General features: G+C 41.9%; 1 protein-coding gene across 1 annotated transcript; it reads right to left on the reverse strand.

Moving 5' to 3' along the window:
- Positions 1 to 7615: 7615 nt before the first annotated feature.
- ypel2b (yippee-like 2b) lies at positions 7616 to 24566 on the reverse strand. The gene is made up of 5 exons (XM_026191878.1): positions 23977 to 24566; positions 16214 to 16445; positions 15520 to 15563; positions 15050 to 15158; positions 7616 to 10196 (listed from the first exon to the last, which is right to left on the reverse strand). Exons 2-5 carry the CDS (start codon positions 16328 to 16330, stop codon positions 10107 to 10109), a joined length of 360 nt encoding a protein of 119 aa, XP_026047663.1. The 5' UTR covers positions 16331 to 16445; positions 23977 to 24566; the 3' UTR covers positions 7616 to 10106.
- Positions 24567 to 24642: the final 76 nt, after the last annotated feature.

The following is a 24642-nucleotide window of genomic DNA, read 5'->3' on the forward strand; positions in this document are numbered from 1 at the left end:
TAATATGCATGCATTAAGTGCATAGTAATTACATAAATTGCAAAAAAGTGCAATAAACTATAAAAAAAAATTGAAAATCGTTTTTGTTTTTTTTACATATATTTCTAGTTAGAGAAATTTAAGAGGCTTATCCCTCAAAACTGTAAATACAAAAAAGTTGCACAAACTAGTTTCCCACCACAGGAAATTTATTTTGAGTGTCTTCATAGTTTTATTTTTGAAATACACCAATTTCTATACACTGCAGGAAAAACGAAAATAAATATTATACTGCAAATTTGCAAAAAAGCAGCACATGCATCAAAATAAACTATTTCCAGCAGTGCAATATGAGTCCTAAGCATCCCAGAAACGACACAGAAAGTCATAAAGTCAAACATAACTTTTAAAAACACCAGGCCTTGATGGCCTTGATGGGGAAAAAACTACATTTCCGCGAAAATGACGTCACTTCCGGTTTCGGGCAGGTCATGGCGGACATGCGATAGTTCGTGCTGATGGACGTAGGAAGTGTTATGAACAGCTGATCGGATCGGCAAAGCCTGTTTCTGGAATATTATGTTTTTGTTGCTGCAAGTGCTTTTTATGCAGTTTTTGCAAAACTATATGTGGAAGGAAACTGTGACCTAGGACAAGCTGATGGCATAAGATGTAAGTACAACTCCTCCGGTTTCATATGCAAAAGAAATTATTGCGCTAGCTCATGTGGTTGCAGTGCTACCAGGATTTAAAACTAGTTACGCAAAACGGAGCGTGCCCGCTCTGGCCGGTTTTAAAGGGTTAACAGACCTCTCTGCATTGAATCATATCTGTTATTAACCTCTGTCTCTCTTCCACAGCATGTCTTTTATCCTGTCTTCCTTCTCTCACTCCAACCGGTCACAGCAGATGGCCCCGCCCCTCCCTGAGCCTGGTTCTGCTGGAGGTTTCTTCCTGTTAAAAGGGAGTTTTTCTTTCCCACTGTCGCCAAAGTGCTTGCTCATAGGGGGTCATATGATTGTTGGGTTTTTCTCTGTATGTATTATTGTAGTGCCTATCTTACAATATAAAGCGCCTTGAGGCGACTGTTGTTGTGATTTGGCGCTGTATTAATAAAACTGAATTGAATTGAAGAAAAAAGATTTCAAATTTGGATTCATCAGTTCATCAGACCAGCTGCCACTGATTTTCTGTCCAGTTCTTATGTAGTTCGGCCCACATCAGCCTTCTCTGTCTGATTCTCCTTCCTTAAGAACGGCCTGTTAGCACACTTCCTCAGATTGTTTAAGTATACACTGCACACTATGCTGAGGTATGCTGTATGTTTTCAGCTAATAGCGCTTTGGAAATTACCTTCTTGGTGCAAAAGTAAAATTGTATACCTGTCAAACTGTGGTATCTTTGCCATTTTTCATAGATTCAGGTAAAGAAATGGGAGCAAATGATGATGAAGCTGCTAGCAACACAGTGGAGTTAACCTTGTTTGTGGCTGAATGTTTCATCAGTCAGTGTTAAGTGGCTTAACAAGAACGTTTTTGAAAGACCTTCAGAAAACCTGGAGAAAAAAATATGTGTGTGATCCAGGATCACAGAAGGATATCACCTGAGTTTAACTGCTACAAAACAAGTGAGTGAGTGAGATCATCAAATAACTCATGATTAGAAGAAGACTGTTATGTGTTGTCGGCGCCCCACTTTATCCAGACTTTAATCCATAAAGATTGCCCAGGTTTTACATGACCTCAGTGCAGTGCAGTGAAAGTTGTGGAAGATTTCTGAGACGAACTGCTCTTGTGTTGGAAAACTGTCTCAATGTTTTTGCTGTTTGCAGACCAAGACTGTCAGGTCCCTTAACAGCAAATGTCATCACTCAGACCAGCCTCACTGAAGGCCTTTTCATTGTTTCGTGCTCGCCTCCCTTGTTCCTCTCCAGCCTTGGCCTGTGTGTCTGATACAGATATGAGTGGGGAAGGAAAAAACCTTCCTTGCTCTGTTGGGGCCTGCGGGTACTTCTACCCAAGCAAACAAACAAGTAGGCGGCACTTTGCTTCCCTTGAAGGGGGGCAGCAATTTCCTCCAAAAAGAAGGAAAAACCACAGAAGGTGCTTTTAGATGCTGGTGCAAACAATCTGCTGTCGACACTTCATGTCTTCCTATTGATTACCAGCACCACAGAGCATTTTAGACATGAGACAGCATGATTTTATTTAGGGCAAGTGAACAAAAAGTTACACAGCACTGCACTTGTGAAGCTGTGGGTTGTTGAGTTTCATGCTACCACACTTGGAGGAGAAGGATTAATCATTTGTGTTGTCTGTGTGCCACAGCTGGAAAAGTAAATTAAAGCAATTAATCAGGGACAGGGGCATCATAACATGGCTTGGAGCTGCCATTTGTATTGTGTGTTCTCCCTCGGCTACACTTAAGTATCACAGCGGTGTGTGTGTGTTTGGGTGGGTTTGCTTATCTGTGCATGATGGATGATTTTCTGTGAGCCATTAGAGACTCGAGAGCATGGCAGCAAACTTGTGCCATAAAAAACCCATAAAAAAAGGAAAAATTTGTGGAAATAAGAGTGCGTTCAGAAAGTCAGTAAGACTTTAATGTCTCTGCAGTAAATGTGAACCTTAGCGTGTTTTAGGGCTTCTAAACCTCAACGATTAACACCTTGCATTGCTTTTTTAAATCCATGAAACCAAAGGATGAAAATAATAATTATTTATGATAAATAGGAATATTGCCCTTTCTTCAGCTCCATTTTGTTTCCTGGGATTTGCTCTGTTACTTTCATGGATTGGCTGCAGTGATCTGGAAATTGCACTGGTCTGTCAAGGTAAATAGAGTCTTGAGTGTAAAAGTAAAGCTTTTGTTTTACTGGTTGATCTACATCCTTCCCCTCACCTGTGGTCACGAGCTCTGGGTAGTAACTGAAAGAACAAGATCATAGATACAAGCGGCAAAACTTAGTTTTCACCTGGGGTGGCTGGGCTCCTGTTTGAAGACAGGTTGAGAAGGTCAGTCATTCAAGAGAGGCTCAGAGTAGAGCTGCTACTCCTCTATATTGACAAGAATGCCTCCTGGGCACCTCCTGGGTGAGGTGTTCTGGGCATGTCCTACCCGGAGGAGGCCCTAGGTTAGGTCCAGATGCATCGGACAGATTATATCTCTCAGCTGGCCTGGGAATGTCTTAGTGCCTTAGTGGAGGTGGTGACTTGGGAGACGGAGGTCTGGACTTCTCAACTTAAATTACTGCCCCTACAACCTGGCCCTAAGCAGAAATTAATGGATGGATGCACTTTCACCTTAATATTGAGTTCAGTGTGTGGTGTATCTGGTTTTGTACTTCAGTAATCCTTGTGGGAATCTATTTAAAGATTAATCAGTACACAGTATGTATGCAGACACAGCTGTGTAAGTCTACTGGACCACAGGTACCATAAAAACAAAAGGACCGCTGTGATGTCAGGATGAGAGTCCTCATTTGCCCTCCTCATAAAGTAGAGTGTGTGGGTGGTTGTTTGGCCAGAGCGGAGTTTTTGCAGCCTGGCAGATTGCATCTACTGTTACATATTCCGGCATCTATTGTTTCAGAAGCCTCCCTGGCAGGATATTAGATCATGGGGTAATAAAGAAAATACCAACACCGAGATATAATGTACATTTGTAAGTTTCCAGCAGTTTAAAATACCATAAACGTCTTTGTACCCAACATGACCCAGATGCGATCTCTCTCCCGTCACAACATATGTGAACATCTGTAAAATCTGGGCCACATGGGGTTACAAATCCCATTTTTTTCTGTGTGCATGTGTGTGTATGTGGGAGTCACATCATATGCTGTGTCCTGCTTTGCCCATTTTTCACATCCGATGTGCTCGTTGCACACGTATAGTCATCCAGACAGTCAGCCGCTGCCCTACTTTTGCATAGACATGAACACTGAGAGGCAGCCAGGTCAGTTTGAGAGACAGAAGAGGGGTGGGCACGGCAGACCCAGACAGTGCATGACACCAACTCCTCCACTGCTCCGGTTTAGGAAAGAGAGATGGAGTGAGACGGGGTTGCTAGGAGACCTGGCCCAATGCAAACACAGCACCATCTGCTGCAGTGAGATTTGGAGTGGGTTAGCCAAGTCAGGAGGTTCACTGGAAACGAGGCTACAGGGAGCAAGAGGGAGCGGGAAAGCGGGAGGAGAGCACGGGATCCAGGCTGATAATGGGAGGTGGAAAGGGAGAAAAGGAATGCGGGATATGAGTGGAGCGGACAACACGGAGGAAGTACTGGAAAGTACTATAAACATGACGAGGAGCTCGATTATTGCATGACTAACAGGTGTGACTCTTATACCAGCCCCTATAGTCATCCTCCTGCGCCTACACACAAACACACACACTTTCAAACGTAATCTCACAGAAAACATCAGGCGAACCATCAGCACGTATTTTCTGTATCAGAGTGATAAACACTCATAAAGGCGATGCCAAGCTGCTGTTTCGTTTTCTCGGTTCTCCAGTAGTAACAGATGATGCACTTGTTACCATGGGAACCATAAAATGTCATCACCAGCAGATATCACCGTTCAGTCGCAGCGGGCTCCGCGCCCACGTCCTCCGTCGAGTCACACAAACACACGCCTGATAATGAGTCATTTTTCTCACCGTTACCAACATTGGAGCCGCGTTTTAATTACACAAGAACAGTATCAGTGGGAAGAAACTGCACAACAGTCATTACAGTCCTGTAACTCTACGGTACAGCGTTGGCTCTAGGTGACTGGGGCCTTTTATGCCCACACAATAAATCCTCATTTATAATGCAAAGCTTTAAAAAAAAGGACCCTCTGTTTCTGTCACATGGCTCTATGGACACTGAAACAACTATCCACAAATGTATCTTTCTGTCACGTCACATGCAGATGAAGAAATTCACATTGTAAAGCTTTTAATCGACGTGTTTTCTAATAGAAAATGATCACAACTCAAATTTTTGTCCCTTTATTTTGGTACTGTCTGTGGTTTTCAAACTGCACTTAGAATAACAGTCACACTTTTCTTTTATCTCTTCTATTCAAATTAGGTTGACACTGTAACATGTAATGTGATTAAGTTCAGACTGTGCGCTTCATGTTTTATCTGCACAGAACATTTGCTTATATAATGCCAACACCAGGAAACTGGAAACAAATATTTCAATGTAAAACAGAGGAACAAAGACTGAAATAGGAATAATCTTGTTTCAGGGTTGGGGTTAGGATAGTTTTGTTTAAGAGATTATCTGCCATACACTTACTGGCCACTTTGTTAGCAAAATGTAGCATCACTGTTGGTGTTGTCAGGCTGTTCCGAGTTCCGAGTATTTCACGCAGTGAAATGTGACCTGATACGCTCCTCGACTCGAACTTTATATACAGTGAATGACTATATACAAAGAGGACATTACGTGCAGCAAGTGGGTGAGTTATATACATTATATAAAGATAAAAGATGGTAGGGTCAGAATATAGTATGTCATATTAGAATATTGCTGACCATATCATCCCTTTATAACCAAAGTGTACCCATCTTCTGATGGCTGCTTCACACCTCGTCATAAAGCTCAAATCATCTCAAACTGGTTGCTTGAACATGACTGTACAGTTCTGTATCAGATTTTGTTAGACTTTTATTAAGTAACTATCTACTTTATTTTTATTAAAAACGTTTTAAGATTTTTTTAAATTAATATTTTCACTTATTTATTAACTGAGTCAATTGTCCACTTGGTCAAAACTGCCTGAATCCAAATTTTAAAAATGTGCATGACCACACAATATTACTTCACCCAATATAGCACATTGTGCAATGACTGGAGAGCAATATGAAAGGCAGGCAAAACCTGCACTCCTGCTAGCTAAGCTAGTTGCAGAGATACCTCTAACTTATTTGTTCACCATTTCTTCTCATTTTCTAGATTTTAAAAAAGTAACACATTGCAATTTAATGATTCAACAGCTTAAATATTAGTGTGTAATGCCACATATTTAAAACACAAGCTAAATGTTTGATATAGAGATAACCTGCAGCTAAAACCCAGACCTTAAAATGCTAACTTGCTTTAGCGCTATGAGGCGATCTTTGCAGACTCTTGACTCCAGTGGTATTTCCCAGATTTCCTGCTATTCCCTTTTCTTCAAATCACGTTTCTTACTTATATATTTGGTATATGTTTTAGGTAAGATATTTTAAAACTGTCAAACTTAATAATTATCAAATTAAATGATTGTCAAATTATTATAGCCAAATCTACAATCTTGCTTTTACAAACGCAATTCCGTGAAAACAAAATGCAATGATTTGCACATCTCAATCTATTCCAAATAAAGCAAACATCAAATGTTTTAACTGAAAAAGTGTATTTTTTTTTAAACATTAACACACCTTGAATTTGATGGCAGCAACATATTTTAAAAAGCGTGGGACAGGGACAACAAAAAGCTGGAAAAGTAAGTGGTACTTAAAAGAGACAGTTGCAGGACATGATTGGGTATAAAAAGAGCATTTTAGAGATTCACCAATCTGGAAAAAACTGTCTGCAAATTGTGGAACAATTTTAAAATAATATTCCTCAACATAAAATTGTGAAAACTAAATCTCTTATCTACAGTATATAATGTCACAAAAAGATTCTGAGAATCTTCGGGTCCCAGGGCAGCACTGCATGCAAAACAGGCACGTTGCTGCTATGGAAATCCCTGCTTGGGCTCAGGAAAACTTCCAGAAATCATTACTGTGAGCACAGTTCACCGTGCCATTCACAAAGGCGGGTTAAAGCGCAAAGAAGACGCCACATGTGAGGATGATCCAAGGAACACTGCTGTCTTCTCTGGGCCAAAGCTAATTTAAAATAAACTGAGGCAAAGTGGAAAGCTGTTTTCCTAACATTCTTTTAGGAAAACATGGACACCACATCCTCTGGACTAAAGAGGATAGGGACAACACAGCTTGTTATCAGTGCTCAGTTTGAAAGCCTGCATCTCTGATGGTATAGATGTACATATGGAATTGGTAGCTTGCATAGCTGGAAAAACACCATCAATGCTTAAAGGTATATACAGGTTTTAGAGTAACATATGCTCCCATCCAGACATCATTTTAGTGAAGGCCTTACATATTTCAACAAGACAGTGCTAAACTGCATCTATTACAACAGCATGGCTTCACAGTACATGAAATGAAAAATATGACAAAGAAGACCCAGGACTGTTGAGCATCTAGAATCCTATATCATCAATGTCCAGCAGCTGAACTCCTCAGTTCCAAGACTGTTGCTAAAAGAAGAGTGGTTGCTACGTAGTGGTAAAAAAGGCCTTTTTCCAACTTATTAGAGACGTGTTGCTGCCATCAAATTGAAAGCGAGCTTGCTTTTTTCCTAAAATGGTACATTTTCTCACTTCAAACCTAGATTTTCTATGTTAGATTGTGAATAAAACATGGGTTTACGAGAGCAATGTGTTCTGTTTCTACAGCATCCCAAACTTTTTAGAATCGGGCTTGTACGTATGTGCTATCCTCAAGGTTATCTCACATTTGTCCGAACACTTCAAACTCAGTTGCTGGAGTGGGCGAGGTAGCGCGAGAAGACAAAAACACAACGACCCTTACAGATACCGTGATGCATTTTATTAGATGAAGATCCAATGATATATAGTCAACATCAGCATCCTCCTTTAAAAAAGACATTAAAATTGAAACATTTTCAGTAAAAAAAGTAGTATCGTACAGCCAATGTGGGGTACCAGAGAGAAAGCATGACATGACCTAAATCATATTCATTCATCATCGTAAGGATCATAGATAAAACACAATACATTAACACTGTTTACAATCTGTAACACAGAGGTTGACATGAATGATGAATACAGTAAATAGAATATATTCATATATTAAGATCTGTTTACAAAATCAAAGTAATGCATGTATGTATATTATATATATATCACAGAGAAAGGATATCCACAACCTTGGCTTTCAGCTATATGCACACCCCTTGTTATGCAACACTTTGCCCAAGCAAAATGAAATCTTTTGTTTGGTCAATTTATTGTTAATGGGTGGGTTCTTTGGTAGTGCTGGGTTTTTAACGCTGCAGCCTCAGACTGAGCGGTGAGAGTTACCGACGAGAGTTAACCGTTAAGGTTTGGTTGTAACTGAAAAGGACTCTTCACCTACGGGGAAACTTCTAGAGCAATGTTCGCAGGAAACTGTGTCTGTGACAAAACAGAGCAACTCATTTTTACTTTTCTAAACCAGGATCACATTTAATCTGCGATACATCTCACAGCTCAAACGGACTGAGATGAAGCTGACTAGGTGTCAAGTTACAGCACAAGGTTTAATTGGAACTTTAATATGCACAAAATGCTGTTTTTCACCAAAAAATAAAAAACAAACATCATGAGGATCTCTAGCACAAAACTAGTCAGAAAACTTTATACCGTGCATGCATTAACAGTGCATTTGCATGGGATGGAGGCAGCTGTAATGGATTCTCTCATTTGAAAACAATACATTTCCATCGGAGAATAACACACCTAGCTCGTTTTGTAGGATGCTGGCCTTAGCAAAGAAAAGTTAGCATCAATGAACCTGAGCAACGCTTTCCAGTAAGGTTACCTCGCACTGTGATTAATCCAAGACCCTTAGTGGATGAGGAGTATTTAGTAAGCTAGGTAGATCATGTGTCGGCGCATTTAGGAAAAAAAGTGAATCTCATACATTGCTTCAAAATGTTACCCATTAGTTTCTCCTTTTTTAAACAAGGGACAGTTAGTTAACGATCAGGGTAACAGCAGTTAAACAGCAGTCATCCCAGACTGAAAGAGAGCCTTTGAGCGATGACTGAAAATCTGCAGTCATGTATAACTCGGTTAAAAGTATATTTTCATGTTCTCTTGACACATGAAACCAGTTGCTCTCTAACCACTGGCTGGTTGGCTTCTTCAAATGTGTTTGCATCTGACTGATCGCCTCATCACCTTTGCTCTTCCTCTAAGCAGCAGAAAGATGCTCACAGTGTTTGCAAATCTTTTAGGAACTCTGGCCAAAGGTGCTGACCTGAGACGTGCCTACGTTTTGCAATTCAGTCTGGTCCTGTAACAAAGGTGGTCTCAGCGATGGGTCCGCGGACACCAGACGAGCTTGGGGGAACGATCAGCAGATCGCTTTACACGACTTTGGTGTATTGAAGGATGAATAAAACCCGGGAGAGCTGCTTTGCTGCTGTGAGGGCAAATTCCTATGAGGTTTTGGAACAAGCTGGTGGCTGTCCATCTCTATCTCTCTTCCACATTCGGCTCACCCTGATCGTCCTGAGCTGCATCACTGGCATGACATGGAGTGGATCCCAGCCAGAAACCATCAGAGCCTCAACATAAATGGATCAGGACCCTTCCCTCTCCCACTATTTGGAGTGAGAGGCCCAGTGGGTAGCAATCTCTACCCCCTCATCCCCAACTCAGCGCCCCATGTGCTAGGGCCTCCGTGCCAAGCCTTAGCGCCAGGCCTCATCAATGGCCCAGCTGGCATGGCCCCGATCAGCTGGATTTGCTATAATCATATTAGGTCATCTCTTTTACGTCGGGGACGGAGTGGACGTTCGTCAGCTCCTCATTCAAGGCCATCGAACGCCTGAAGGCTGGGCCACCCGGTCTCGTTCTGGCTAAATTTCCCGTTAACAAATGGTTTTAAAGTCATTATTAGACAAGGTACAATACTTCACACAGTGGAGACGTCTCCTAGCAGGTATAGAGGGAGTGCGGCTGTCTTTTTTAAAGGCTCAGAAAAAGAAATTAGACATCTTGCCTCGTATACTGTTGCTGGCCAGTCACCTAGTCCTGCTAGCTGCGTACAAGCCTGCCTAGTCCGTCTCTCTGTCAAACTGGGATGTCTGGGACTTTGACGCGTGTGTTTTTGTGTGTGTACATCGAGAGGTGTGATAGGGAGGGATGGGTAGTAAGTTACAAAGGTTAATGGTAAATCAGCCAAACCAAAGTCACACACTCACCCACCACACACGACCCCGCTCCCACCCTCTACCCAGTCCCTCCCCTCCTCCTCCTCCGCTGCGGTTGTCACCCGGCTGCTCGCCCCTCAGTCCCAGCCGTTGTCCTTGATCATGTGGGCCAGCTCGATGATGAATTTGCCCTCTTTATACTTTTGACTGCTCTCAAAAGCATGTTCCTGGAGGGAGTGGCAGAGGACAAAAGACAAGAGAGGCTGCGTTTATTTCAAATGTAACAGCATGTATATGGAGATTAGGCTAATGCAGTCTTTTCAGTTCTGTGCAAAAATCCTGGCCTGTCTCTGCTCCTGGCTCCGGGGAAGCTGGTTATATAACAATCAGTCACTAAACACTGCAGAGGAGCCTGCAGATCCAAAACCCTGACCAGACTGCACTGTCATGCCTTACATTGGCAGGACTGAGTCTCTAAGCAGTAGAGACACCAAATGAACACAGGCTGCAGCCAATGCAGGGCAAACTCTGCAAGCTAAAGCTTGCTTTTCCTCGCTTGGGTGTGTGATCCAAAATTCCTCAGGAAAATATGAATGGATTTAGAAAAAGTACCAGAGTACAAGTCTTAGCTACATAGATTATTAGTGGCTTGCAGTGTTGGTAAGCTAAGTAAACACACAAACGTGTATGTAACTGTGCAGCTCATTCTTCCTCTGCCATTATCCAGTTCACTGACTCTTTGCTGACTGATCCTTTTATCATTCAAAAAGGAAGTCTGCATGCTTGGGCTAGCTTACTGAAATGCTGGGAACTCGGCCAAAAAGAGTCCAGAAATGGCAAAAAGATTTGAGCCAGATAAATGCTTAAGGTCTCAGCCAATGGCTATTGTGGTACAGTGGGTTATCTACCACTGTCCAGTCCGCATGCCAAAGTATCCTTGGGCAACATACTGAATAGAAATGCTGCATGAATGTGTGACTGAGAGATTGAATGGGTCAATGACATTTGTAGTAGAAAGACTGTCTGAGTGCTCTCCAGAGTAGAAAGGCAGTATGTAAGCCTAAATTTTCAAACTGGCAATGGCCAATTGGGGAAGTTGGGGAAAAATTAGCATTCCCTGACTGGTTACATGAGGTTGATGTCTGTTGCTATGGAAACACTTGCTAGATTGGTCGCTAGTCTAGCTAATGAGTGATCAGCCACTCCCTTGACAAGTGGTTGAGGGAGGCTTGGATAGACACTGCAAACACTCTCAAAGTGACAGTGAAACTGTGAAAGAGAACGTCCATCTTCAACTGGCAAAGAAGCTGAACGTTCTCTGTTTCCAGTTCAGATTGCACTTTGCATTTCACTACCACTCCGTGGCAAGTTAGCAATGTTTGCAGACAAATCGGCATCTTCCATGCAAACGACAGGCGGCCAAAGCAAGAAGAGGATTTCTGATACAGCCCCCTTTTTTTCGAACAAGTTCACCAAGCAACAGCAACCAAACTCCAGCGACCACTCAGCAATCGGTTTGCCAACCAGTCATCAACCAGTGGGGATCTATGACCTAGATCTTGGCTAATTTCTCTATTGGATAAGCTACCAGTTTGTAAGTACATACTAATGGCATTTGCATCATTCTCAACTGTACACTGAAACAGCTTCTTCCCTTGGACAATTCCGACTGTCACCAAACACTATCCACCCACACCCCACCTCACCAATCTGAGCCATGGGCTGAGTATCCTTCATCATTCAGGCCCATAACATACACACTCTAGTCAGACCAAGCCATTTGCACTACTCCCAAGCCCTTTGTTCTCCATTGTGTGCCTTTTCTAGTGTGTGCTTCTGTCTTAATGTCTAAAATGACATTTATTATAGTCTTTTATTTTACTTCATTTGCTTAAAATTAGTGAGGCCATTGCAAACATGTTGACGTCACTGAAGGCATGTCTCAATCAGCCATTGATGAAATCCTTTTAGCACAGCTCTTATTTTGAAAAGTATGGAAAGCTGTTTTTATCCATCTGATGTTCCAAAGAAAGAGTTGATTATTGTTAAACGTGTCACAAAACAGTAATATTCTGCTTTCTGTGCAGGACATTCACTCACTGTGAGACCCTCTGAGTTGTGTCACGGTGTAGGCCGATACAAATGTTCTTTTACGATCGCCTGTACCTTGTTTTGTCTTTGGCTATTTTGGTTCAGACCTGCAGAGGCATGCTATCAGATTTCTCGGTGTAGAAGTGCAGTAGGTCAAGCCTCTCAATAGAACTTTGAACACTGCAGAAAATCTACACTGCTGCCGGCAAAGGATATTAATGGAAGCTCTCCTTTAAGCCCCATCTAGTGCCTGCACGCTTTTGCATACATGTGACCTCTGTTTTCTCTGCCTTGTGAGGTCCTGACAGGAATAGAAACTACTGAGAGATGGAGCTACTTCTGTAGCTGGTATACCAGGTGTTTAACATGTGCCATAAGGAGGGTACTTTTTTAGGCGGAGAGGTTAAAGAATAAGGTCTAAGGTTATAGAGGTAGTCGTGAATGTTAAAGTTAGAGGTTAAGCAAAGAGTTCTGGTCAATGGACCTTTCTCAGAAAAAGGATACTGCGTGCACATGTTTGGTTGAACTCTTCAGGGATGTAGCCACATGCCCTATAATGTAAACTCTCACTTCCAGGGTTCACCATGGACAAATGCACATGCTCTGTTGACATACGAAGACTGCTAACGTGTGGATCCTGTTTAGGTTCTCACTGACATGTGACCTAAAAAACTGCCTGTCCTAAAAACATACCGCACATGTATTTTGACATACAATATCACTGCTTTACAGACGCTTCAACTCTACATGTGTTTTAAACTCAAAAACGGTTCCAATCAAATCTGAGTCTATTTTAAACTAGATAAAAGATTCCTAAAGAAACTACTTTTCCATGTAAAGCTTCTGTTTGATTAACAAAGGGGAAAAGTCTTCTGTTGAACCATCAACAACCCAGACTTCTATTAAAGTCCTATACTCCGAACCTTCAAGGGGCAATGCTTTTGCTTCTTTTTATGACGTGAACATTAACTGCACAGTGTAGTGGTTACAGAATAATGACATCTTCAGTGTTTAGGCCTGTTGCCTCCAATTCTTGATGTCATTATGTAAGACCGTTAGCCACTGAGGAAAATAAAGGCTCGATTGTGCAACCAAAACAAAAAGAAGAGAACTTTGTGTTTGTGTTTCCTAGCAGAGCTATTGGTAGATTTTCCAGGTAGCTGGATGCTGGAACAGCCGGAGTAAATGTGGAAACTCTATTGAGGATAAGAAGGAAAAAAAACTCTGGAAAGTTCAAAAGTGACGTTCAGCTGTTTTTTTGGTACCCAAGTCACATTTATTTAAAGATACAGTCAGTTAAGTTTTTGAGCTTATTTAATAGATTAAAAAATGTTGGAATAATAACTATAAATCAATCGGTGAGTAAATAAAGAAACTGATGCATTCACATAGACACGGAAATAATCCAATAAAAGCACACAGAAGTGCATGCTGGATTGTATGACCATTGTTGTACCACCATCTTGAATACAGTGTCTACAGTGGCCTAATCCTGTTTTATGTATGTGGCTTTTAATTTATAGATCACAAATAGCTCCTTCAAACTATTTATGTCCATTTCACATTTGTATTTGCACGCTTTCATCATCTCCTTCTCATTATTTTTTCTCCTCCCTCATTTCCACATCATCCTCATCTCGTGAACTGAAGTCAGGGTTTTAATACACGAAAGCCTGCATTAAGATGCTTACTTATTCCCAACATTGACACAATTACTTATCGTCAGGAGATTAGACATTCAAACCTCCCATCTCCGGACAGCTGACAATGAGCCAAGCTAGCTAAACAACAACAGCTGGTTATAATTTAACATTATCCCAGCTCATGTTAAGCTCAGATGCCCTAAAAATGACACCTGAACTCAGGTAAAGTTTGATTACATTCTTTAAATAGAGTTTATTAAAGTCAAACAATGTTAGCTCCTCTGCAAAGAAAGTTTCACTAATGCTGGCTAACAGCAGTTAAGAGAAGCTAATAGGGGCTAACAGAGGCTAACATGAGCTAAAGACGGCAAAAACAGCAGCCTTACAGACAGAAAGGTTCAGGATATCAGCCAATAACTCAACTCGGTATCACTGTCGTTGGTCAGAAGTAGTCAAAGTTTTACAGCCTATTAAAGCGTAAACAGAGGTAAACTTCTGGCATATTGAGAACTGAGGCAAAAAGTGACAGCCTATACTCACTACATACAGTATGAATGGTGGCTAAACTAGGTTTCCCCACAGTGGCCACCATAGCTAGGATTATGCACTTGAATTGGGAAGTCTTCTAGACTTATTAACTGCTCGAATGGTTTTAAATTCCAGATCACATTTTACTATACAATCATACAGCATTTAAACTACCTCACATCCGTGGCCAATTTAGAATCAGTAATTACCACAACATTCATGCCTTTGGACTGTGGTAGGAAATTGGGAGTAAATCAATGCAGGCTACGGGAGAAAATGCAAACTTCATACAGAAAGAACTCACAAACGTAGAGGTCTGAACCAGGAGAGCAGTGCTAACCATCGCACCAACCAAGTCCACAGTCTCTCTTTTTATAGCAAAATCTAAAACCTTCCACCTGTTTGTTTTCTGTTTTTCCTGAGTTTGTTTTTCTATTGCGAAACATCAGACACACACAACCTGGCATTATATCCACATTATGTAACAGAGTGTGTCCATTTATCGGTGTAATGCAAGGCTGTTTTATAACAAAAATTGAATGCAATCTTATTCATTCAATATGCTGCCTGGTAGTTTAATTGACTGCATGATAATTTATTGTACTTTTAGTCCTTATATCAATGTGTCAATATGTTTCCCTCAGATCTGTAGTAAAATCAGATTAGAAAGAGGTATAAAATACAGAAAGAACCAAATTATACCCCAGTAATTAACTGGAGTCTAAATATAATTAGGGTACAAATAAAATAAGAGTACGCTATAATAACAAACTCTCAGCTTGTCGCCCCTAAACTTGGATGTGGTTTGTGGTACTTACGTATTTCCAGCCAAGGGTCGTTTTGCAGTTCTCACAGTAGATATCTGCTACAGCGTGCAGGCCCGTGAGCAGAACTCTCTCCTCTGCAGGGCCACACCCAACATTTACCCTGAGAGAAAGAGACAAAGCAAAGACAAAGAGAAAATATTTTAAAAAAGAAGTGTGAAAGATGTTGTGCATAATGTGCACAGAGGGTGTTGCACAGAGGGTGCACTGACAGGCCACCAGGCTTTGCAGCAGCATCATTTTCACACTCAATTCAGCCAGTAATAACACCGCTCTGAGGCACAAACTGGCACTATCTACACTGGGGCCTTAAAAAACAAAAACAAACACACCCCAATATTAACCTGGCACATCATCTGCTTCCTGTTCAAGTCCAGCATGCAGGTTTCCTGCGACGCCTTGTGCCTACAGGTAGACTGAAATGCAACAAGAGCACTGGCTTTTATTCCTAAATCAATACTCACACTGAGTTGAACAGGTAGGCTCTGCCCTGGCTGCCCTGGAACGACTGCAGAGGCAAGATGAGACAAAAATGAGAAGACTGAGAAAAATCCACTAGTCCATACAGTGCAAAAACTCTGTAAGATTATATAAGCATGCTATTATACTGCAATAGTGCTCGTATGTCATGGAAGAGCTTATATTAAAGCCTGTGTGGTCTGTTTATTACTGATAACATCGTGGTTGACTGCTGTTTTAATAGGCCTACCTTTACCTGGCTTTTATTTACAGTAAGGCCAAAGCTCGCACTGACGCGCCAAATTAAACATATTTAATTCAGCCAGCTGTGTTACGACAGGCAGAAGGCCTTAGTACACAGGTGAGCATGTTTCCGTAATCACACATGGAAAAAGTGATAACACATTCATAATCCAATTCACTAACCAGCTTATAACCTAATCCATAACCTAATCCGCCCACAGGCAATAGTGAGGTGGTGGCTGACACAAGCGTACAGGTGTTCAGCCTGCTGTTTATTTTCATCCTTTCTTCCTGTTTTATGCTTTTTCAGTACTTGTCCTTTTAAGTGCTGTTAAACAATCGTCTTTATTTCTGTGTAACTGAAGTAAAACAGTAAATAATCTGAATCTACCTGCAATAATTAGCTGCCTGAATGGCAGCACAGGGCGCAATCACGCCACTGTTGCCGTTGGATACCTTTGAGATGAGCTCGTCGTGGTTGGCTAGGTGAGCTCGGCAGTGGATGCAGCTGTAGGTCCGGTGGCAGCTCGGCAGGTACGCCTGGAAGGTCTTGGAGCGCGTCATCCTGACCATGGGCGGGGTTGGCGGGCGGTGCAAGAAGGGACTGCCAGCCCAGGTCGGCTCACAGGGGAAGCACCGCAACACACAGGTGAGGGCCGTGGTGGGCGGTGGGTCGGGAGGTGAACACCTGAGCGCAGAGAGGTGATAAAAGTGCAACTACTGATGACATGCGACTGTAACAGCTGCCTCCTCAATCCCAACCTACAGGTGCATAAGTGCTGATGGGAATAAAGTGATCACTGCTCTGCGGGTTGAGAGAATTCTCCAGCTGGGTCGCATCTGTGAAACTCATAAAACCTGAAAAAGCTATGGTGGGACAAGACAGTGTGCATTATTAATGACCTGAGGAACCCTTAGTGGTCGTTTGAGCCACCAAAGCAGGGACAAAGACTCATTTTGGTAAATATTTGATAACGTGTTACTGTAAGCCATTTATTACCTTGTTTGAAGGCAGTTTTCGGATGAAGCTTGGCTTTTCTACTACAGGACTTTTTAGGAAAACATCTGCTGACTGGTGAAATCAGATATGTTACTGCTTAATGACCTGTCTGAATTAAAAAATGCTTATAGAAGAGGCACACGGCTGTCCAATATGTACCAACGGGCCTGCAGGACAGTGACTGACCATGATACAAGCACACAGTAAACACTAGTATCCATACTGAGTATAATGAATATTTATAATTATATATTTCACTGCCCCAGCCTGTGTCCCTGCCTCTGCAAAATTATTTATAGTCCCCATCTGATTTTAGCATTGCATCGTGAAACAGTCCACAGCACAAACAACAATCATATTAGAGGATGACTTTCACGTTCAGCGTTCACAATCCCATCACAGCAGACATGACAATGCCCGGTGCAGGATGATCCCCAAAACTACTTTTCACTAAAAAAGAGAGAAACAAAAAGGGGCTGATTCAGAAAACTCACTAACAATGTTAGAAATACTCCTACTGCCTGATTGCTGACAGAAGAATTACCCACAAAAGATGAAAAGCAGCTGTGGACCAGGGCTGCTGACTTTGCCAGTAATGCAGCAGCTGCTGATAGAGAGGAGCAGCCACACGCCTTAGTGAAAAAGATCCACCCCAACCTGACCGTCATTCACTGCATCAATCACAAGGCTGAACTTGAAGTCCACGAAGGTGCAAAAAGTGTTACAGGGCTGAGCCCCTTTCACACATTTATCGACTCTCAGACTGAAAGTCTGGTGTTAAGCTCAATAAATAAAGACAGTCGCCTCATTCTCAGCACGAGTGTGGGTAAAAGAGGGGCCACGAGCTGCAGATGATGCAAAAATGCCTTAATCGAAGCAGAATGTTTATTTATTATTTGTTTAAACTGACAGTATTTTGTGCTGTTCAGCTTATTTCAGATTAAATAGTGATGTTAAGTGCAAATGGGATTTAATTCTGTTACACTGTTTGTATTATTAGGTTTGAATGTGTCACCTGTGTCTGGAGAGGGATGCATAGACTGAGACTACTGCGCATACTAATTTAATTTTAAAAATACGTTATAATATACTCAATATGCATACTTGAGTGTACTTGTCATCACTCGCAGCCTGGACCCAATTCAGGGGCCACAACCTTTGAAGGACTCGAGGCTCCTGCTGCCTAGCAACGTAAAGCAAAACGTCTGTCCAAGACTAGAGACATCTTGGACAGAAGTGGTGGAGAGAGGAGAAAATGCTTGTCTTACTATTATATTTGATACTTTTGGCTTTTTGAGACTTCAGACTAAAAAACCCAAAATAAGTTGCAACATTTATTTTTTGAGCAATAAAATGAAAAGAAATGACCAGATATAGCAAATATTATACAAATTAAAACACATATATGCAAATTAATATTGAATTTGCATACAAGAATTCAGTAAACACTCTATTTTCAAAAATATTGGAATTTTCTAGTAATTATTTAATGGTTCGAACTATATTTTCATGTCTATTTAAGCCTAATTTATAACAGTATGTTTGCACTGAAGCACCGCAGCAATTTCCTAATGTTGTAAACCCGCTCAACATTTGGCAATAAAACCCTTTCTGATTCTGATTCTGATAAAGAACCATTTTGTTTTGTTGTTATAGGAGAAAATTAAGCTGTTTCATTGTTACATGATGTACCTGAGGCTGAGAGAAGTTTAAACTCAGGCTCTGTGAGGCTGCTTTTACAGCAGTGCTAAATGCTAATTTCAGATGACTAACATCCGAATGTTTAGAAGTGCTAGGTTATTTCTGCTGTAAAACCCGTCTCAGATTTCAGGACTGCCTCGTGCTTTTCCTGTTTTCGATTGCAGGTCAGATGTCTGAAGATATCATAGAACAACAAATGTACAACATATATATCTTACAGGTATTCGGTACTAGTCATTAATAAAGCCACTTCTTCCCCACAGTTAACATGCAGTCAAAGCCTGACTCCAGCTTTGCCAGTGCCCACAGGCAGCAGCAGTCCTTGCTCGCTCTCTGAGGCTGCAGAGATAATCTGCTTAGCCAAGCACAACTGTGAGGACTGCGCTCTGCTCGCTCCATGATATCCAAATGGATCGAGGCCTTAAAATACTTCTGCTGGTGTGCCCTGGTGACTGAGAAGATTAGAGAGCTGACCCAGGAACCCATCCCAGGGGCTGAGGGGCAGAGAGGACAGGAGTGTGTTTAGACTAACTGTACAGGAAGAGCTCAATAGTTAGAGGCCTACCTTTTGATGCAGTAATAATCTTTGAGGTTTTATTGCTTAATGCAACGTTAATTGTGATTTCAGCACTGCAGCTCTGCTGCAAAACAAACCCTATCAATCCCAAAAGCAATCTTGTTTTATTCCCCTGTGCTGCTTAACACCTCCATAACAATATGCAACTTTCACAGTCTCCCCTTTAACTACTATCCTTTCTATGGGTTATTGAACGCAATCCTTTTTTTTAGTTGTTCACCTTTACAATCTGTCTCTATGTCTCCACGCTTTCCTGTCTGTCTTTACCCAACCATCTGGAAAAACGAATAAAATAGTGATTGGGAACAGGAGGCCTCTGTGAACTGAGGACACACAAAATAACGAGCTGAGAGTGAGAGAGGCGCCTCTTTACGTTGCTGCTCTGCAATATGATTGTTTTTAGTGTCAGCGCGAGGCTGATAAAGGCTCGAGTGCTGATGGGAAGGACTGGGAGGGGGATATAAATAAATAAGGCAATGAGATGTGCCCTTGTTTTCTCTCCTCTGACACGATGCCAGCAGCGTGGGATTGGGGCACAAAGACACATTCAGTACAGTTGTCAGAGCTGACCCCTGACACACACACATACAGACTGATGTTTTACCCAAAGCACGTTTCATCCTCTCACAAAGTTTATGCATCATCCAGTCCTCCAACACTTGTTCAAAACGTTAAGTCCTGATGTACAGAATCAACAAATGGACACAGGTACAGATTATCCAACTGGAATGACTGCTGCACCCACAAACTCACGTTTGTTTGTTTGCTTTTACCATTTTCAAACCAAATTACAGACCAAATAATCAATCAATTAAGAAATTTTTCACAAAGCTGCCAGATTACAGCTGAGTAATTAGTCTCACGTAGGAGTGTAAGCTTCAACCTTGGGCTTCAAATTTAATTCCATTAAATTTAAGCTTCTGCTTTTAAGCCTCTGCAGCAGCATTTGTTGCAAATCACTCAGTCTGAAAGGACCAGCTGAATGCATGAAGTGAAAATATGATACATGGATCAGGTGCCAGAAAAAGGCTCTGTGGGATGCTGTTCCAGCTATTGTTGACGTATAGCATGCTATGATATTAAAGTGCCCTTGTGGGCTGATTTTCAGGGGCAGGATTATACAGGCAATGCTATGCATCTACTCATAGGCCATATTTAATCCACGTGGAGGTCTCTTTGTGTATAATCTCTCTGATGAAAGATCACTTAATGTCAGCCTTAACTGTGTACAAGTCCATGTCAGTGGCTTTAGATTGAAATCAGTGCAGTGACAGGAGGGGAATGTGCCAAGGCTGGAGTATTTGTAAAGCCTTCAGAAAATTACACCCACATTGTCTGGTTGAAGCTCACCAAATGTGAGATTTAGTTAGTTTCATTAGTTAAATAACCAACTTTTTTTTTTTTTTACAATAGACAAAACAAGACTCTAGAGTCTACTACTGCTAGAGCCCAAACAGTACTTGCCTTTTTTTAGGGGGGGTTGAGATGCCTAGTTGGCAAGCCCCTGACAACCTCTGGCTGCTAGAGAAAAATATTTATTTCCCAACTGGTATTTCCCACATTGATGGTGCAGGCTCTGCACCAAAACCATCCCTGGGATTAACCTGGTTGCTAGCAGATTGCTACAGTTGCTGACTTGTCTGCAACCACTTGGTAAATAATGTTTGCGAAAGCTGAAGCGTGACACAAACTGGAAACGGACTGTTTGACTTCAAAGCTTCTGAAATGTGTTGGTAGCAGCAGTAAGGTTTTTTTGTCGCACTTTTCAGTCTTATTACGACTCAGCAAGTAGCTGAAGGCTGTTTGGAGACAAGCTGTTGTTTTTCATGCTAACTTAGGTGACCACAATCTGCTAGTGAGTCCCTGCGTGAGTCATGACTGGTTCAGAATTCGCGGTCGTTCCACTGGGTCATGTAACCTTCAAATAGCTACCCCAAGTGCTTAGCAGGCAGTTTGAATGTGTGCTGATTAAACAGACTTCTTTTTTAACTTCTTAAAACAGCATCTCAAACCTATCTGCTGCTATATTTCTATGGCGCAGCTAGCATATGTTGCTAACTTTTGGAACTATTGTGAGGCTCCATGATCCGCCACTAATGTAAAAAAAGAAAAAAAGATGTCCGTTCAGCAGCTAGTGCCGCAATCACAACCAATATCACCTAGCAACTACCAGAACCCACTCACCTGTTAGGAATAACCATTTTTCCCTAGCAATCAGTAGTTTCCCGGGAGTTGCTGACCAGTCTCTAGCCCTGTGTGACTGAGGCCTTATGTATTTATATTTAAAAGGTAAAATGATGTGGCCATTGTTTCAGACAAAGTGCATCCTCTACTAACCAGCGACTAGTACTAATTTACTATTTACTAATTATTTTACCTTTGGCTATAGTTCACATTTAATGTGTGTATGGAAGTAAGAGTATGCTTGAGAAGCTGGATAACCATACATCTGACTCTGTATTTTCATGTACTACACAAACACTTTTCTCATGTATGTTTTATCCAAACTGTGAAGCAATTTGTGCACTTTAAAAATGTGCTAAACAAAAAAAACATATTATTATTAAAGACTAATTAATCATCTTTAAAAGACCAATAAACTGGAAATCTAATGAGCAGAAGAACTGAAATGATCCTAACCTCTATCAGATGTAGGAATTTGATGATTACAGTTTGGTAAAATTATAGAGACACAAGAGGGGTTATAGAAGGCTTGGTTCGATTTTTTGTTTTCCTTTAATAAGTGAACCACAAGGCTGGAAACAAATTAAGCTGATATTGTCCTTTAACAGTGTCAGTGGCAGATGTTTGTGGTTTTGTGCTTACTAAATTAAATCTAGAGTATGGTGAAGGCTTTAGAACAGCTAAGATATTTTCTTATGGAGGAATGATGAATAATAAAAACATACAGAATACGTACAAAATAACCACACAGGAATACATCAAAGAGTGAAAGCAGGCACAAGCTGGAGAACCAAATTAAACAGATGAAAAAAAAGACGTAGTGAAGCTGTTCGAGGGGTTGAGAGTGACGGTGTTTGACATTTTCAAACAGCTTCCCAAAACAGAACAACACTCATGCTGGTGGGTGGACATGCTTGTAAGTCATTTTTGCAAAAGCAGCATTGTCTGCGGGATGCTGACGTTCAGAGAAACTGCTGACGCAAAATGTTTGCACTAATAAAACCTCTCTGGCAGGAAAAAAAACCAAAACAAAACAAATTGCATAAATGATCAGATGACTGGAAGAGCTGATCGCAGCCATCCAGACAGGCTCCGGTGGCGTAAATGTCAGAAAGAAAACCCAAGTTTATCTACTCCTTCATCTGACTCTATGCCTCTCTGATCCGCCACGGGTCGTTCGAGGTCACCGAGTTGTCCATTCTGGTCATTTCTGGGTGTCATCACAAAAGGCTACGTGCAGCGAGTCTCACCAGCCAAAAGGGCCCTTGTATCCAAACAAAAAAAACAACCTTTGTTATGTAACACACTGATGCTGCTGCTGCTGTCTCTGACAGTGATCGCGCAGGAGAAAACCAGAGGGGGGGGGGGAAGCGATGCCAGGTGAAAATGACTTGGACAGAGGGTTGAAGGGAAGGGTGAAGAAAAAAGGGAAGAGGTGGTGTTGGATGATTCGCTGCTGCCCACGAGCTGCACCGTCACGATTTCTGTACTTTGTGTACTTTCATCTTGCTCTCCATTCACTGTTACACAGAGGCCACACAGCTTACAGCAGCATGACATCACTGACTACTCCCACCATCTCATTAAACCACATTGATGGAAGTGATGCTCCTGCTTCTCAGACTCTTACACATATGCATGCAGCTGCTCTCCTGCCCCTCTTTGGCTTGGTTTCATGTGCTTGATGTGTAGATGTTATTTCTAAAGCTCTTCCTGTAAGTCAAACCTGGCCAATTGCAGGCATAACACAATGTGCACAACTTTCGTCCGGGCAGGATCATCTTTCAAGGCCTGCAACTCTGACCCTCCTCTTCGATCCCTGGGTATCGAGCCCCCACAGAATCATTAGGGATGTGCGTGCGCACGCTGCAATGAAAATAGATCGCAAACAGTGGAAAACAAGGCTGTGCCTCGATATGGGGTTCCCGATCTTCATCTCCTCCGTATGAACTCTCGCGGACGTTATTTACTAGATTTCTGGGATTAACATGAGGCACCCCCCACCTGCAGGTGAGGCTCAGTCATGTGTGTCTCATCACCTGAGGTAACACCTAAGTAAAAACATGAGGGTTTACAGTGTGGATGTGTGTATGAATCAGGTCACAGGCAGTGGCGCACTTTATCTGGGGCATAACTTCAGCCACCACACAGAGCACAGATGGCGGGGATGCCTCGGCTCAGCAAGACTCTCTCACTCACTCACACACACACACACACACGCACACGCGCGCACACACACACACATACACACCGCCTTTAAAGCTTTAAAATCCGCAGTGACTTTAGCAGGTGATTGTCGTCAGCATGTGATCACGTGAGCGTACATTACACGATAACCCGCATCGATCACTGCTGACGTGCACCGCTACGGCCGGGGGCGCGCGCACGGGGATGATGGCGCAGACGTGCAGCAGTGCCACAACAAAAACAGCATGTGTCCTAATAATAAATAAAATACTAGATACTGTAGTAGATACTGTAACCACAGAGAGCAACTCTTCAGCATCCCGTCCGCAAAGCAAACAGGAAGAACAAACCTGCAACAGTTACCTAATGCACGTAAACAACGCAAGACATCATAAACTTTTCTTTTATATTGTCATTTTACAGCACGTGGGTCTGCAGTTAAAAGTTGACTTGGTTAAAGGCGTTGAGCATAAATAGGTCGATGCTTGAAATGGGTTAAGAGAGCAGTGTGAAAACCATAAGTAACAAATGCACCGGAGATGAAAAATAACGCAGACGAAATCATCTTACCTTTGAAAGGAAGAAAATGCGGGTCTCCTCCACGTAGCCTAGAAAATGTGGCACGTCCTCGTTTTTCCTCGTGGCAGTGCCAATCCTAAAACCTCTTTCGCATTCCTTCCCAGGCAAATTTCCTCTCCTCTCTGGCCCTGGCAAGTCCTGCAGAGACGCAATGTTTTGACGCGCAACGATGCCCAGCAGAGTTTAGAAAGCCACAGAGAGCAGTGGAACTTCCAGCCGGAGCGAGAGCATTCCCTCCTATCTACTTCCGTGTTCGCAGTAAACCGTTTTGATTTTACAGACTGAATTTATAAATGATGGGGATTCTTTAAATATATAGTTTTGTTTATATTTACTGTTATGTGCTTTAACAAAAGCGTTTTATAAGCCGCAACATGGAAAACTAGCTAAAAGGTATGCCGCATTTAGGGGAAAAACCTCCAACAGCATCCTTTCTTTTCTAAACACATTCACGGTTACTGTAAAACTTAGATGTTCTACTTATTTGCAGTGCAATTAGTAACATCCAAATTGCAAAACTGGAAAACACAAACGCTGAAAAAACGGGAATCATCTTGAGTTGATACTCTTGGTCCCAAATCACACTTGTCCTTAAGGCTTGATGAATAAATGACAGGCTTATCGGCCAATCAGTGAACAGATGAAGCATAGCAACAC

This window comes from Astatotilapia calliptera, chromosome 14 (assembly GCF_900246225.1).
Source record: "Astatotilapia calliptera chromosome 14, fAstCal1.2, whole genome shotgun sequence".
Lineage (NCBI taxonomy): Eukaryota > Metazoa > Chordata > Actinopteri > Cichliformes > Cichlidae > Astatotilapia > Astatotilapia calliptera.

Bases quoted from the DNA above. Each gene is read 5' to 3' on its own strand.
- ypel2b (XM_026191878.1), bottom strand. From the start codon at position 16,330: ATGGTCAGGATGACGCGCTCCAAGACCTTCCAGGCGTACCTGCCGAGC. The intron at 15,564-16,213 runs GTATCCAACGGC...TTGCCTCTGCAG, and splicing joins ACGACGAGCTCATCTCAAAG to TCGTTCCAGGGCAGCCAGGG. The intron at 15,159-15,519 runs GTGAGTATTGAT...TCTTTCTCTCAG, and splicing joins GCCTACCTGTTCAACTCAGT to GGTAAATGTTGGGTGTGGCC.